The sequence below is a fragment of the Gossypium arboreum genome, chromosome 6 (assembly GCF_025698485.1).
Source record: "Gossypium arboreum isolate Shixiya-1 chromosome 6, ASM2569848v2, whole genome shotgun sequence".
Taxonomy (NCBI): domain Eukaryota; kingdom Viridiplantae; phylum Streptophyta; class Magnoliopsida; order Malvales; family Malvaceae; genus Gossypium; species Gossypium arboreum.
The window spans coordinates 15,033,973-15,050,765 of record NC_069075.1 but is presented as its reverse complement, the minus strand read 5'-3'; the positions used below and the strand labels follow the sequence as shown (position 1 = coordinate 15,050,765).

Sequence of the window (16,793 nt, the reverse complement as noted above, 5' to 3'; positions counted from 1 at the left end):
ACATAATATTTTTTATTAACATCTGAAAAATCAGAGGAGGATATGGTAGAAATAACCTTGGATGGTATGTCATAGCATCCTTCAAAAACTTCCTAAGTTGCCCCAAATCAAACTTTTCCATTGACAATATCTTACCCAAAAAGATGGTCCTTTTCTTTCTCACAACAAACAATCAAAAAATAAATTAAATAACAATAACTATTTTCCTCAATTCAAAAAGTTTTAATTTTGTGGTTTTATATATATATATATTATAATTTAATTATTTATTATATTTTATTTGAAAAATTATTTCTTATAATTATTAAATTTATAATAAATTTAAATCAATTATGTAATTTATTTAACTTTGATTTTATTTTATTTTAAAATTAAGGAATTGAACCTTATTGACTTTAATATACAAACCTAAGAAATACAAATAACTTGAATTTAAAATGATGAAATTCATTATAATCCGTTTATTAAATTAACCCGAATGGCTAAACATAAAATGACAATAACTCAAAAACCCCACCTAAAGTAACTCAAAATTTTAAAACTTGAATTGATTCAATCCAAAACTAACTTGACCCACCCAACTAACAAGTCTACTCATAGTGTGTAGAAGCTTAGTTGAGCGTGGAAAATTAGTTACTTAATTAATTTATCTTATATTGATTCTTCCAGTTTCAACTACATCTATAGAGTATTTTTTAAGCTATAAAAATTGTAAAGATTCAATTTTAAAAAAATATGAAAGAGAAACTCTTTAATTATTTATTTGAAGGGAAAATAAAAAATATATAAATATGAGAACCAAAACTTTTTTAATCTTTTCTAAAATTTATTACTTTGATATTTTGTTTTACTTAACTTTTATTTTTAAAAACGTTACTATTTCCGATCGTCTCGATTCCCAAGTGAATTATCTAGCTTCGTCCCTAGTGGGGATATTGAGTTATTTGCTTATTTCTTTAAAGCATTTTGTGGGTTCTCCATCATTTTACTTATCGATCCACCATGTTGATTCAATGTTCAAAGTAAATTAGAACAGTGACTCATGATATTCAACTTGACTGAGTCTCCCTTGTAAACAATGACACATCACTGGCAATTGAAAAAACAACTGGCTTGACCCACACTTCAGTGCTTTGGAAGCTAAAACCACCCATATCACCATCAAGTAGAAGAACCAAGTTTTGGGGAAAACAGAATCTATAGACTCTCTTGTCTTATGGTACACAGATCTTACAAGTTTGATCAACCAAAAAACTATTGATTTCTTATTTGTCAAAATTTCAAGATTTCTCTGCCGAAAGCGTGGCTGCACTTCCTTTTTTTGTGTATGTGTGGCTAGACTTTTTTGCTTGACTTAAACTCGTTATTTCAAGTACTTTTGCAGCGAAATTATCGTTTTTAGATTTTATAATTAATTTAATAGTATTTAAATAAAAAATTTCTAATTAGTTGAATTAGAGATTTCTATTTTATTATCTGAATTTGATTTGAGTAATTTTATTTAAGTTAAATTTAAAAATTAAACTAACCATATATCTTTTGTAATATTTGAGTAGAATCTTATTGATAATATGATTAAATTCTAAATTAAAGAACATAAATGTAATGTATATATGAAAACTCTTTTGAAAAAACTAAGAGGCAAAAAATAAGATAATTAGTATGATAGACTTAGTTTGATGATTTACTTATTTAACATATCAAATTTATCATTTTGAATTTTTTTAAAATATTATATTTAACATTTTTTATATATTTTTAAAGACTTTTAGTATTTTTCTGTAATTTTTATTTTTAAATTTATATAAAATTTTGGAAAAATATTTTATAAGTATTTTAAATTTTTAAAGATTATTTTGAATCATTTGTAATATTTTAGAGAAATCAATTTACACATTTTAAAAACTATTAAAGACTTAAGAGATATTTTCATAAATTTATTATTTGAGTAATTTAAATTTATTTTAATGGTAAAATTCAACCCACTTAAACTCAAAAACTAAATTCACCATTTGATTAAGTCAAAATATTTAGTGACGTGGCAGGACTCTTTTTAGACCAAACTCCAGCCATGATTTTACAGATTTTGCTAATCAACCTAGCACTGATTGGTTAGCGTGGTTGATGTTCCGAAACTATAATGAACTAAGACCCAGAAACATTGCCAATTTGTACGTATTTTGTACAATCCAGAGTTCCTCTATCGAGGCTCTATTTCAGTTATCGACACTTCATTGACAGACACTTCTTCAAGCCCCTTTGCTCCTGGAGGACTCGACTCATTTCTGCTACTAAGGAAATATACCGGTTTCTGAGGTTGCGGCAACGAAACCGAGTTGCTGTCGAGCATGAGAACCACCTTTGTCATTAAAGGCCTTTTAGCTGGATCTTCTTGAACACATAATAACCCTACATGGATACATTTAACAACTTCATTTCTACAATAGTTTGTTCTTAATTTGGGATCCATCATTTCCAAGGGACTTCCATCCCTCCATTGCTTCCAACACTGCAACAATTTGCTAAACAATGTCACATTCTTTGCATTTGATTAAACCAAAGAAAGATTGATGAGCAAATTAAATGTACTCACATAACTTAGGAGGTCTTCACCGCCCTCTGATTCATAAAACGAACTATTCTTTTTGCCGCTTATAATTTCTAGTACTAAAACCCCAAAGCTGAAAACATCAGATTTCATTGAAAACTGTCCATGCATTGCATACTCTGGAGCCATATAACCACTACAAACAAGTAAAACACAAATTAAGCGACTGAAATAAAAAACATATGAACAGAGTTTCATGCTGCAATATTATCCGTTGTTAAATCCAAGCAAATGTTGATCTTTTCAAATATGGGGAACATCAAATCATAGGATAATTTCAGACTTACTATGTCCCAACGATTCTTCTAGTGTTTGTTTGAGTTTGATCAACACCGAAAATCCTAGCCATACCAAAATCTGAAATTTTGGCATTCATATCCTCATCCAACAAAATGTTGCTAGCTTTGAGGTCACGGTGGATGATCCTAAGCCGAGAATCTTCATGAAGATAAAGAAGTCCTCTACAGATCCCTTCAATAATTCTGTAACGTGCTGACCACTCCAAATTCCCTTGTGTTTCAGGGTCTGCAAAATCCATCAAACTCAATCACATAGTTTAGGAAGTATGAAGACTATTGTTTGTTTAAATGACTATACCAAATAGAAAAAAGTCGAGGCTTTTCTTTGGCACATATTCATAAACCAGTAGCTTTTCTTCACCATCCAAGCAAAATCCCAGCAGTCTCACAAGATTCCTGTGTTGAAGCTTAGTTAACAGTGCCAACTCATTCTTGAATTCTTCTGTTCCTTGGTTAGAGCTCTTAGATAACCTCTTCACCGCTATTTCTTGTCCATTACATAGTTTCCCCTGGCATCATATACACATAAAATTAAAAAAAACTGTATTTTGTCATTTCATCCCTTCAAATTTTGCAAATTTCCAGAGTTCTTGAAATTGCAGTAGCTTTAAAAGTTATGTACCTTGTAGACCTCACCAAATCCACCTTCACCTATTTTGTTATTAGAAGAGAAATTGTTCACTGAGGCTTGAATTGTGCTCAGATTAAATTGCAAGGATTCTAAACCTATGACGTTCTCCACAGCTACATAATAAAAAAAAAAATCATAAATATCATTACTTGAAGACTAGATTGTCAAATCATATTAAGAATTGGAGATTAATGCAAAATAATCGTTACCATTTTTTTCAGGTAATGCATTGTACTTCTTGCTCGCCCTCTTTCTCATAAAAAGCAGGCCTAACGCCAATAGCACTAAAGAGGTAACTACTGGAGCAACGATGGCAATGATAATAGGAAAAGAGTTCTTTCTTTTTCCTGAACATAAATCATATCAGTATATATGTGGGAAGAGTATAGTTTAGCCAAGCAATTAAACAGGAACTGACCTTGTTTAGTTGAGTTAGGTGAGGAAGGCGAAGGAAGCCCTATGGTGGCTGTGCCATTACGACTGAAGAAGGGAAACATATCATATCTGATGTTGCAGCTGGGAAGCAAAACTCGTCCACCTTGTTTCCCATCACAACACATTGGAAGCTCGGCAATGGCACTTTGTAAGCATCTAAAGCAAAGTGCATCAGTTAAGTCCGGCGTGCACTGCACTAAACTGTACAGTGTTTGAGAGCTGGTAAAATTCACTTCACCAGTTGCGAATCTTTTGCCCGACTGATCATCATATGCAGCACGGTTCACCAAGCTTTTCATTATGTCCGATAATAACTGATCAAAACGATCTTTGTCGCCCCGGATGCTTACTGAACTGCTATTATCCATTCCCGGTACTTCACGGATGATGGAAAAAATGTTTTGATCAGAGTACCGAACAGTACACTCATCGTACCAAATCACACCTAGTTTTTCCGTAACACACCGTCGAGCTATATCGTTGCTGGCAGTTTCCACGCATTTTTGACAGAGATTAGCAGATACATCGCCCCGGCAAAGAAAGGTACCGAAGACCAAGTTGGGATCTCGCCCTGCGGTTGTATTGTAAAACCCATTTTTACTGCTATTGGTATTGGAAGAAAGAGAGGATAAAAGGGTTTTGATATTGGCTTGGTAGGTGCTATTGGGCGTGAAGGAAGTGGTATTATCACAGTAATGGGAGGTGTATGTTGGTGCTGCTTTGCCATGACTGGTAATGCCAAGGAACATGAAAAGAAACAAGAAAACTATGGTGGGGTAAAGGGAAGCCATATTTGGTGAACTTTGAACTTTTTTTATCAATGTTTCTTTGAGAGCTCTCCCATGTTAAACTTTCTCTTTTGTTTATTTATTTATTTATTTTTAAAAAAAATATTTCTGGTACTCACTGATGAAAGGGTTATTAGGTATTAATTTTGATCAATTTAAGTACTCACTGATGAAAGGGTTATTAGGTGAAGAGTTTTTTTTAGAGGGGCTGAATTCAGTATTATGGGAGATGAAAAAGTTCAAGTCTAGATCAAGAAAAATCTATCACACTTGGCCTCATTAGCATCTCAAATTCTATTACCCACAAATGCATTTTTACTTAAACCAATATAAATATATTCATGGCCGGATACAATTGCTGAAATAGCCTAGGAAAAAAAGAAGTTTGTTTTCTATGGTAAATGAGGAGCAACTTCATAGTAAAGAAAGGTGATGAGACACAAGAATGGAGTGCCAAAAGAAGTCCAATTTAAGAAATATCTACCATGTTCGGATTGGTTAAGATGAAGACCTAATGTTTTAGAGTTAAAGCATCACTTATTGTCTACCTTGTGCAAAATCTAGTAATGCAGAGACCCAGTCAAGAAGTTAACTTTGATTTTTCTATGGAAAATAAATAAGGAGTAGCTTTCATCCTATAGGAGAGGGAGAAGACCCAAAGATTGGAGTGCCAAAAAAAGTCTAATTTAGAAAAAATGTGCCAGGTTCGAATTGGTTAAGAATACAATCCCAAAGTTTATAAAGACAAGACTGATGGAGACACGCAATTGTCTAACCTTGTGGAAAATAAGGCCATGAATTTGATAACGAGACAAGGACAGGGACAAGACTGGAGTGTGGAAAATTCCTTCAAATTTAAATCTCATGTTTGGATTGGTTGAGGACATACAAAGATAGGCTATTTTACCAATCTAACTCAAAAAAAACTTTTATTTATAAAAATGACTATAGTTCAAAAACATTCACCAAAATAATCTAAAATGAACAATAAAATTGAGTTATGGGAAATAGATGGCCAACTCTACCTTTTTTTTCTATTAAAAAAAATAATTTTTGAGGTTTTGGTCACTAAATGAGCAACACCATGTATTTTTTTTCAAAAAAAAAAATTAAGGTGTTGGCACACTGATGGCCAGCACCCTTTTATCTGATTAAAAAACTAAACTTTTTTGGGATAGTGGTGCCGGCCAACTAGAGCTGATCATGGGCTAGGCCACTCGGCCCGGTCCGAAGGCCCGCCCCGAAAAATAGGAGAGTTTGGGTAAAAATATAGGTCCGAAAAATGGGCTTGAACTGGCCTCGCCTTGAGTAAGATTTTTTTGGTCTGGCCTGGCCTGGCCCGAATTATATACTAAATGTTTTATTTTATTTTTATTAATTTTTAATTGTTGACAATTTAATTTAGCTTACAATTTATAATTTGTTATAAAATTAAATATGTTGATTGATTAATGTATAGATATTTTGGTTGGTTAGATTATATTTTGCAGGTTTTTGGTGCTGTTTTGGTGTTGTTGGTGGTGCTGTTTTTTGTGCTGTTTGGTGCTGTTTTTTGTACTGTTTGGTGCTGTTTTAATGTTGTTTTGGTGCTATTTTTTGTGGTGTTTTATTGTTCTTTCGTAGCGATTTATTATGTTGTCTTTTGTTATTTTAATATTATTTGAATATTGTAGAACTTTTGTTTTATTATTAATTTTGTTATTATTTTAGTTCTAACTTGTTTCAATTTTAATATAACCACTTTTTATTATATTTTCAATTTGTGTATTGTTTTAAGAATTATTTTAGTATATTTTTTATTTGTTTCTCGTTTTAATATTTGCTTTTATGTTTTAAATGTATTTGATTTATTATAATTTAAATTTTGTTATTTAATAAAATAAGCTAAAAAATTTAATATGTGCCGGGTCGGTCGGGCTCGAGCTTAGGCCTAAAAATTGTCCAAGCCCAGCCCAAAATAAAATTGCTAAGCCTGAGCCTAACCCGGCCCTACCCATATTAAATTTTCTTAACTTATTTTATTAAATAAAAAATTTAAAATATAATAAATCAAATACATTTAAAAACATAAAAGAGAATATTAAAATAAGAAACAAATAAAAATATACTAAAACAATTCTTAAAACAATACACAAATTGAAAATATAATAAAAGTGTTTATATTAAAATTGAAACAAGTTAGAACTAAAATAATAACAAAATTAATAATAATTAAAAAGTTCTACAATATCTAAATAATATTAAAAACGATAAAAGGCAACATAATAAATAGTTACGAAAGAACAATAAAACACCACAAAAAGTACCACCAAAACAACATCAAAACAGCACCAAACAACTCAAAAAATAACATCACCAACAACACCAAAAACTTGCAAAATATAATCAACCAGCCAAAAGATCTATACATTAACCGGTCAACATATTTAATTTTATAACAAACCATAAATTGTAAGCTAAATTAAATTGTCAACAATTAAAAATGATTAAAAATAAAATAAAATATTTAGTATATAATTTGGGCCGGCCCGGCCAAAAAATCTTACCCGAGGTCGGGCCTATTTTTTAAATGGGCCTCTTTTTTGTTCAAGCCTATTTTTCAGGCCTATATTTTTAATTGAACTCTCCCATTTTTTGGGTGGGCCTTTGGGCCGGGCCATTAGCTCTAGTTGGTCGACACCACTATCCCAAAAAAATTATTTTTTTAATCAAATAAAGGGGTGCTAGCCATCAGTGTGCCAGCACCCTAATTTTTTTTTTTGAAAAAAATACATGGTGCCGGCCATCTAGTGACCAAAACCTCAAAAGTTATTTTTTAATAGAAAAAAAAGTGGTGCCGGCCATCTATTTCTCATAACTCAATTTTACTGTTTATTTCAGATAATTTTGGTGACTATTTTTAAACCAAGATCATTTTTATAAATACCAATTTTTTTTGAGTTAGATCGGTAAAATAGCCAGTCTTTATATATCCTCAACCAATCCAAACATAAAATTTAAATTTGAAGGAATTTTCCGCACTCGAGTCTTGTCCCTATCCTTGTCTCATTATCAAATTCATGGCCTTATTTTCCACAAGATTAGACAATTGCGTGTCTCCATCAGTCTTTATTTTATAAACTTTGGGATTGTATTCTTAACCAATCCAAACCTGGCACATCTTTTCTAAATTAGACTTTTTTTGGCACGCCAATCTTTGGGTCTTCTGCCTCTCCTATAGGATGAAAGCTGCTCATTATTTACTTTCCATAGAAAAAACAAAGTTAGCTTCTTGACTGGGTCTATGCATTATTGGATTTTTCACAAAGTAGACAATGAGCGATGCTTTAACTCTAAAACATTGGGACTTCATCTTAACCAATCCAAACATGGCAAATATTTCCTAAATTGGACTTCTTTCGACACTCCATTCTTAAGCCTCATCACCATTCTTTATTATGAAGTTGCTCCTTATTTACCACAGAAAACAAACTTCTTTTTTTATTGGGCTATTTCAGCAATTGTATTGGGTCATGAATATAGTCAAACTAAAAATATATATTTATATTGGTTTAGGCACAAATGCATTTGTGGGTGATAGAATTTGGGATGCTAATGAGGCTAGATTTTTCTTGATCTAGACTTGAACTTTTTCATCTCCCATAATACTGAATTTAACCTCCTCCAAGAAAAAACTTCTTCACCTAATAACTCTTTCATCAGTGAGTACTTAAATTAATCAAAATTAGTAGAAATATTTTTTTATACCCGGGGCTAGAAAATGGGCCCAGAATTTTGCTTAGGCATGGCCCAAACTCGGTCCGTCCTGGCTCATGATCAACTCTACGGCGAACAAAGGGCTAAAATTACCCAACAAAAAAAATTGAGAATATTGCAACATAACCCCTCCTTATTTTCCATCTTTTTATTTCCCAAGTTTAATTACATATTTTATTTTTTTTATTGTTTTTATTTTGTTAAATGTAGCTTGATTGTTGTTAAATTCAAGTATAAATAATAAATTAAGTCTAAAAATTATATTTATTTTAAAATGTAATGATAATTTTTGGAGATGGTTTTGATAGTTGTTAAAGTTATCTTATTTTAATATATTATTTAAGAACTTCAAACGAAAGTATTTTAAAATTATTTATTAATTTTAATATTGAATTTTATAATTGTGAAAATATATTAAAATGCTAAATACAATATCTAAAATGACGAAATTGATACTAAACTAGTTAACTTTCAAATCAAAAGTAGTTAATTTAAAATTAATTTAAATTTAATATGCAAAATTAAATTATATGTTTTTTTGATAAAATTAGAATCGCTTTAATGATTTTCATCTTTTATAATAATTCAAATAAACATTGCTAAATTATTGTTTTTTTAAATAACGACTAATTTATTTATAAAAATGTAGTTCAATAGATTTTAAATTAATTTTTAAATTTAATAATAATATGAGTAATGCAATAATAATTAAAAACATGATAAGTAGTTCAATATTGTTTTAAAATAAAAAATGTAATTAAACTTGGGAAATAAAAAAGATGGGAAAACAAGGAGGGGTTATGTTGCAATATTCCAAATTTTTTTGTTAAGTGATTTTGGCTATTTGTTGGCCGGCACCACTATCCTCCAAAAAAAATATTTTTTAATCAGATAAAGGGGTGCCGGCCATCAGTGTGCCAACACCCAATTTTTTTTTTTTAAAATACATGGTGCCGACTATTTAGTGTCTAAAACCCCAAAAATTATTTTTTAATAGAAAAAAGTGGTGCCGGCCATCTATTTCTAATAACTCAATTTTACTGTTCATTTCAGGTCATTTTGGTGAATATTTTTGAACCAGAGTCATTTTTATAAATATCAATTTTTTTTAGGTTAGATTGTTAAAATAGCCACAAACACCCAAAGCCTACAAAGTCCCAAAACTCTTGACAAAAACATGTATTATTATAGTTCATACTTTAGCTTTATGACTTTTATCTCCCATTTTTTAAGTTGTGAACAATTCTATTATTAACTATCATTTTGTCTTATTTATTTATGAGTAAGCTATCAAAATAGTTATTTTGTTTCTCTCAAATTACATATTAGTCACTTATATTTAAAATATTATGTTTTACTCATATTATTGTGTTATAACATTTTAGTTCCTGAACGTTAATTACCGCTAACTATGTAACAGTAAGCTGATATAGCACGTTAAATCATCATTTTAAACAAAATTTTTAGGTTAAATTATTATTGGTTCCCATATTTTTTTGTTTTGAGCAATTTAATTTTTTTTCTTTTGCGTTAAAAATTACGGAGAAGGGAGGCAAATAAAGGGAGAAGTAGAAGAGAATGAAAAAAATCAAGAGCCTTAACTTAAGTCAATAAAGATTGAGAAGGTTGACTCAAGAACAAATTTTATTTTTATTTTATTAAATAAATAGAAATACTAAATTAAGGCTCCATTGGAGAATTCAAACCTAAGCATTAATCGAGAGTGATGGGGATGACGAAAACCGTGAATGCAGAGGATTCTATTGAAAGCGAATCCTAATAATTTATCGGGAAGGATGGTGGAACAAACCAGAGACCATTGCATTTCTTTTTATTCTGATTCTGAGAGGTCATGGGTTAACCCGACAACTGAACTAGAAAAAGAGTAAATATTTGCCCGCGAAAATTTGAGTTTAATTTTATTTGAGTGTTCAATTTTTGTCGATCCAAATCTTATATGAATATGATAAAAAAATAAAATAAAGATTCATTATAACATTATAACAAAACCAAGATAAAACGTTACCTAGAAATAGAATCCGTGTTTAATTCCTTATACTTTTATATATATATATATATATATATATATATATATCCAATAGATCTAAACAAGATATACAAATTTCTAATAGATCGATAAAATCGCAAAGCAAAGAATCCCAAGATTCAATTATTCATTAACTACCTGTATATCTTAAGATTAAGAATTAAATATTTTTTTATTCTTTTTTTTCGCGAGGAGCTGGATGAGAAGAAACTCTCATGTCCAGTTCTGTAGTAGAGATGGAATTCATAAACAACAACCATCAACTATAAACCCAAAAGAACCCGATTTCGTAAACAACATAGAGGAAGAATGAAGGGGATATCTTATCGAGGTAATCAAATTTGTTTTAGTAGATATGCTCCTCAAGCACTTGAACCCGCTTGGATTACATCTAGACAAATAGAAGCGGGGCGCCGCGCAATGACACGAAATGTATGCCGTGGTGGAAAATATGGGTACGTATATTTTCAGACAAATCCGTTACAGTAAGACCTATAGAAACACGTATGGGTTCAGGACGAGAAAATATGGAGACCAATTGTATAATTTAACCTAAAATTTTTGTTTGAAATGATGATTTAACGTGCCATGTCAGTTTATCGTTATACCGTTAAAAACAATTAATGGATTATGACTAAAATGTTACATGCTAACACAAGTGACTAAAATATAACATGAGAAAAATAAAAGTGACTATTTTGATAATTTACCCTTATTTATTTTTCTTTATGTTCATATCATAAACAAATCTTTTCTTTTTTTAATTATTGGATTGTATTTAATTTGTATTCTCATTGGGGTTCCCTTTATTTACATTCAGCGTTAAGTTTTAAGTATCTTTGTCCAAGTAATTTGGACAAAAAAGTATCTTTTAATCAATATTGATTGCTCCCTAAGGCGACATCGATGGGATGGGTGACAAATGGCTATGGGTGGTGATGACGGTGCCCTAGAGTAGGCTTTGGAATTATCTCATAACAAAACAAAATTTGTTATTAGTCTTTGTACCATTTGTTAAGTTACATATTTGATCCATATATTATAATTTCATCATTTTTATAATTTATTTTAGCTGTAAAATTCAATTTTGACCATATAGTATACATTAAATTCATTGAGTTAAATTTCATTATTCCTAAAATCTTGTATGTCATATATATTATTTTAACTTTTTATTTTCATATAATATCAAAAAAAATACAACAACTATCGTTTAAATCAGGACTAAAATTTCAAGTTTAAAAATTATAAAAGATCAAAAGATCAAATTGAAAAATAATGACTTAATCTACATAGTAACAGACTAATAACAAATTTGACTTAACTGATTTAACTATTATAAATTAGGTTATAATTGAAAATTTAAAAATACATGGACCAAATTTATAACTTTAATATTACATTTTGTGATTGGTTGTAGTACTCTCCAAGTCTCAGCCCTATCGAGGATCCATATCAGAAATGGAAACTTGATTTACAGACCATGGAATTGACTTGCTTGGATCGGATTGATACGATACCAGTTCATTTGCTGTAAAATTGGAGTCAGTGGTAGGGATAAGGAATGTTGATGGACGTTGAGGTGCTACAAGAGTAATAGTGTAGCTATTAAGCATGAGAACTATATTTTCCATTGTTGGTCTCTGGCTTGGATCTTCCTGAACGCATAGCAAACCGATGTGGATGCATCGAATCACTTCAATTCTAGAATACGAATTTCCCAAACTTGGATCTAACAACTCCAATGGTGTTCCATTATTCCAGTGTTTCCATACCTGAAAGATGTGAAAAAAGATGGATAGATGTTTAGGATTCTGCAAATTTACCTTTTTGTTATATTAATTACAAATACAAACTCACATGGCTTAAGAGGTCCTCATCTTCATCTGATTGTTGGAAATTACTGCTTTTTTTTCCGGTAATAATCTCTAAAATTATGACTCCGAAACTGTAAACATCGGATTTGATAGAAAAATGTCCATGCATAGCATATTCTAGAGGCATATAACCACTACAACCAAACAATTATTTAAGTTAGCTAGAAATATTGTCATTTGAAATAAACAATTAAATGCTTAATAATTAAAAAAAATAACTTACTATGTTCCAACGACTCTATTTGTGGTGGCCTTAGATTGATCAACTCCAAGAATTCTTGCCATGCCAAAATCTGAAATTTTGGGATTCAGATCTTTGTCGAGTAAAATGTTGCTAATTTTGAGATCACGATGTATGATTTTAAGTCTAGAATCCTCGTGAAGATAAAGAATCCCTCGAGCTATTCCTCCAATTATCATGTATCTCTTTGTCCAAGTTAGTTCTCCTTGTTTTTCAAGATCTACAGGAAGGATACAACAAAATAGTAGGTAGGAGTTACTTATTTAATACAAATTATAAAGGCTAGTTAGTGTTGATTACTTAAGTATTTTAAGTGTTTTTAGACGACAAATCAGCGGGGCACGAATAATTTAAGGAAAATGAATATGATTTAAATACGGGCTTACCAAATAGAAAATAGTTCAGGCTCTTGTTGGGGACAAATTCGTAGACCAGTAATTTTTCAGCTCCTTCCAAGCAAAATCCCAATAGCCTCACAAGGTTTCGATGTTGAAGCTTGGCTAACAATGCAACCTCATTCTTATATTCCTCCAGACCTTGGCTGGAGCTCACTGCTAACCTTTTCACAGCTATTTGTTGTCCATTAGGAAGTTTGCCCTGGTAATTCAGCAAATCCCAATTACCTACAGTCACATAATTAATTAATTCTACATGCAAAAATTTCTACCTTGTAAACCGGTCCAAATCCACCTTCTCCCAACTTGTTATCAACCGAAAACCTGTTTGTTGCAGCTTCAATTGTACTGAAATCGAATTGCAAGGACTCCATTGTCGTAATATCATTTCCTGCCATATAGAAACAGAGCAAGTACTGTATATTAGCCTTTTGTATACTCAGCATTGAATGATAAATGACTATTACACGATACCATTCTTTACCATTTTCTTGTTCCACAGCATCGTACTTCTTGGATTTCCTAGTAAGAATACAGATCAATCCCCCTGCAAATATCACCACAGAGACAACAACGGGTAGAACAATGGCGATTATAGTTGTTGATGAGTTCTTGTTTTTCCCTGTACCACAAGCAAATGATCAGGCATACTATAATTAATTGATGCTTTCATTAAAATTCCACTGTGATAAATACCTTTAGATTCCAGTGCTGGAGGGGAATGAAGAACTGGTTTCGGTGGTGGTGGCGGTGGCAGTTGTTGCGCTGTGAATCGGTAAAAAGGGTACAATTCATATCTGACATTACAGCTCGCAAATACAACTCTGCCCCCTTGTTTACCTAGGCAACAATTTGGGAGATAAGTAATAGCTGTTTTTAAGCAGGTTTGACAATCGGACACAGATAAATCGGGTGTGCACTGAGCAAGCGTGTAGAGTGTTTGGAAAGCGGTGAAATTGACTTCTTGAGTGGCATACTTTTTCCCCAACTGGTCACCCTTAGCAGCCCTTGTGGCTACCTCATTCATCGTGTTTCCAAGCAACTGCATGAACCGCTCTGGCTGCGAAACATTCCCCGTATTCAGCAGTTCCAAAACAGGTTCCTGTTCCCATTCAGAGAAGAAGGAACTATTGGAGTAACGTATGGTGCACTCGTCGTAGTAAACTAAAGCTGTTTTCTGGTTGGGGCAACGTTGAAGTATTTGGCCAGAAGCGGTTCTAACACATTCTCGACAGATTTCTTTGGTGACATCACCACGGCAGAGGAAGAGACCGTAAACAATATCCGGAGGGGCTTGGCCGACGGTGAGGTTGTAGAATCCACTTTGGCGAGTAGAGTTGGATCGAAAAGAGGAAAGGAGGATATTGAGGTTTCGACGATATGGGCTTTTCCGAGTGTAAGTAGTCGTATTTGGATTGCAGTCATGATATAAGAAAACAACTGCTGCTTCACTGCTCAGACTCAGCATTAAGCAAATAAAGATGTAAAATAAAAGGTTCCTGGGGATATCAAATGACACCATTATTACTTAATCAGCTCTTGCTGGCTTTTAGGTACTGGGAAGGGCTTATATAGATACAAACTCGCTTTTGTGCTATTTTTAATATACTTCTATTTACCAACCAATAAACTACAACCCTATATTTTTTATAACCAAATAAATACCATTTTTTCCGAAAAATAATATGTTATAGTGCATTCAAATTCATATCCTCTTCTTCTTATATTAACAATAATACTTATGCCAATTGAGTTCATACTCCATGTATTTTTATATATTTATATCATGTTAGGATTATATTTCTTTATAGGTTTCTTTTGACATATTTCATTATAGTTATCTTTTAGTGTTCATCTTGATCCAATTGATCATATGTCTTAACTGATCCAAAAATTTTAATTATGCATATTAAAGAGTAATTTAGAAAAATATAAAAAACTCCTTTCAACATTTAAAACATCTTGCTGTGTGAAAAGAACGAAAAGTAAGCAAGAAATAAATTCTCCATATGGAGAAAAGAGAGCACGTTGATGTATTGAGTGTGAGACTTTGAAATTTCTATTGGAAAATGATCTAACAGTCCATTTTCAGCAGAAAAGAGAGCACGTTGATGTATTGAGTGCGAAACTTTGAAATTTCTATTGGGAAAAGATCTAACATTCCATTTTCAATTACATCAGAAACAGTAGTTTTGGAATTCTATTTTCTAACAATGATGCTAGTAAATATTATATTTACAAGTCAATTATAATATTATATTAAAATTTGAATTGATAATTTTATTAATTGGTTAGTCATTTTCAATACAAGTGATTTGAACTTAAAATTAGTAGTTTTAGAAAATGAGATAGTGGAATCTTATTTCAGTAAATTGAGTCTGTAAATATTATTATTAAATATCTACAGAGTTATTATATAGGTGAATTAAGTTTTGGTTCGAAAATTTCAATAATTTGATAATTAATTAAGGTATAAGAACTAAATTGTAAAAATCATAAAAATTAATTGCTATAAGTTTTATTAGTTAAATTAGTTTAAAAAGTGAATGTGTAAGGGTTTATGGGATAATTAAACCATAAATTAATATCATGCACGGTTAGTGCCCATTAAATTAGTGATTTTTCATGTTAGAAATTAATATTAACTTTTAATTAAAATAAAAGCAAAACATAAAACAAAAGAAAGGTGGTCATTTTATCATCTTTCTTTATTCTTCACCATAGCCTCCATGGGAAAGAAACCATTTTTTGAAGCCTTCGGCCCTTGCATATAAGTGTTCTCGAGATCTATTTTTCGTAATTTTTATATTTTTGAAATCATTATAACTTAATCTAGTTAGTGCGGGTGTTAAATTGTAAAGGTTTTAAGAGTTTTCATTGATGATTTTAAAGCTTTTTGAATGTTAAATGGTTGATTTTGAAGCTTAGAAATGAAATATGATTTATTTGTAAAGTAAATTTGGTTAGTTTTGAGTTTAGAGACTAAAATAAAATTAATGTAGATTTGACATATAATTTTTATAAATATTGTTTCTATAGGGTTAAAGAAGGATGGAATTGAAAATGGATTGAAAAACGAAGTTTAATTGTGAAATATATAATAGTTTCGATTTTAGGGACTAAATTGAATAAAACATAAAAGTTTAGAAAAACTGTATAAAACAAAATTAAAAGTTCATGCATGTATTTGAGTATTAAAAGTATATATAATTGATATTTTGAACTTAAATATTATATAAATCAAGAATCGAATCAATCGGTAGATAACCGAGGAAAAGAAAAAATTACAGATTAGTCCCTAACCTTTCTTTTACTGTTTTTTATACTTGGTAAGTTCATATGGTATAATTAAGTATATTTATGTAATGCTTTTAGTTGGGTTGTAAAATTATAATAATTGAATGCACTTTAAAATTGTTTACAAATTTGTATAAAAAGGTGAGAAAAGGTTTACATCGGAAAATATGAGATTTGTGATCAATACAGATAGAAGTGCAGTATTGGATGAATGTAAAATTTAGTATGTGAGTGCATGATATATACATAGAAATGTTATATTGTTAAAAAGGTATGTTTATAAATTTTTTGGACATCAAGTGGACTAAATTGATGATATGTGTATATATATTTTGAATTGTGGTTAGAACAATATAAAATGTGAAGAGTGGAATGAATTGAAATAAATGATATTGATGTGTCAATAGAGCATGAATGAA

General features: G+C 30.8%; 2 protein-coding genes across 2 annotated transcripts; both read right to left on the bottom strand.

Moving 5' to 3' along the window:
- Positions 1 to 1,986: 1,986 nt before the first annotated feature.
- On the bottom strand, positions 1,987 to 5,236 carry LOC108485389 (cysteine-rich receptor-like protein kinase 10). The gene is made up of 7 exons (XM_017789223.2): positions 3,957 to 5,236; positions 3,748 to 3,885; positions 3,530 to 3,651; positions 3,206 to 3,416; positions 2,896 to 3,133; positions 2,594 to 2,744; positions 1,987 to 2,509 (listed from the first exon to the last, which is right to left on the bottom strand). Exons 1-7 carry the CDS (start codon positions 4,762 to 4,764, stop codon positions 2,201 to 2,203), a joined length of 1,977 nt encoding a protein of 658 aa, XP_017644712.1. The 5' UTR covers positions 4,765 to 5,236; the 3' UTR covers positions 1,987 to 2,200.
- A 6,537-nt stretch (positions 5,237 to 11,773) lies between these two features.
- LOC108484952 (cysteine-rich receptor-like protein kinase 25) lies at positions 11,774 to 14,710 on the bottom strand. Its single transcript, XM_017788828.2, has 7 exons — positions 13,774 to 14,710; positions 13,562 to 13,699; positions 13,350 to 13,468; positions 13,069 to 13,279; positions 12,665 to 12,902; positions 12,425 to 12,575; positions 11,774 to 12,339 (listed from the first exon to the last, which is right to left on the bottom strand). The coding sequence occupies exons 1-7, from the start codon at positions 14,597 to 14,599 to the stop codon at positions 12,004 to 12,006; spliced, it is 2,019 nt and encodes a 672-aa protein (XP_017644317.1). The 5' UTR covers positions 14,600 to 14,710; the 3' UTR covers positions 11,774 to 12,003.
- Positions 14,711 to 16,793: the final 2,083 nt, after the last annotated feature.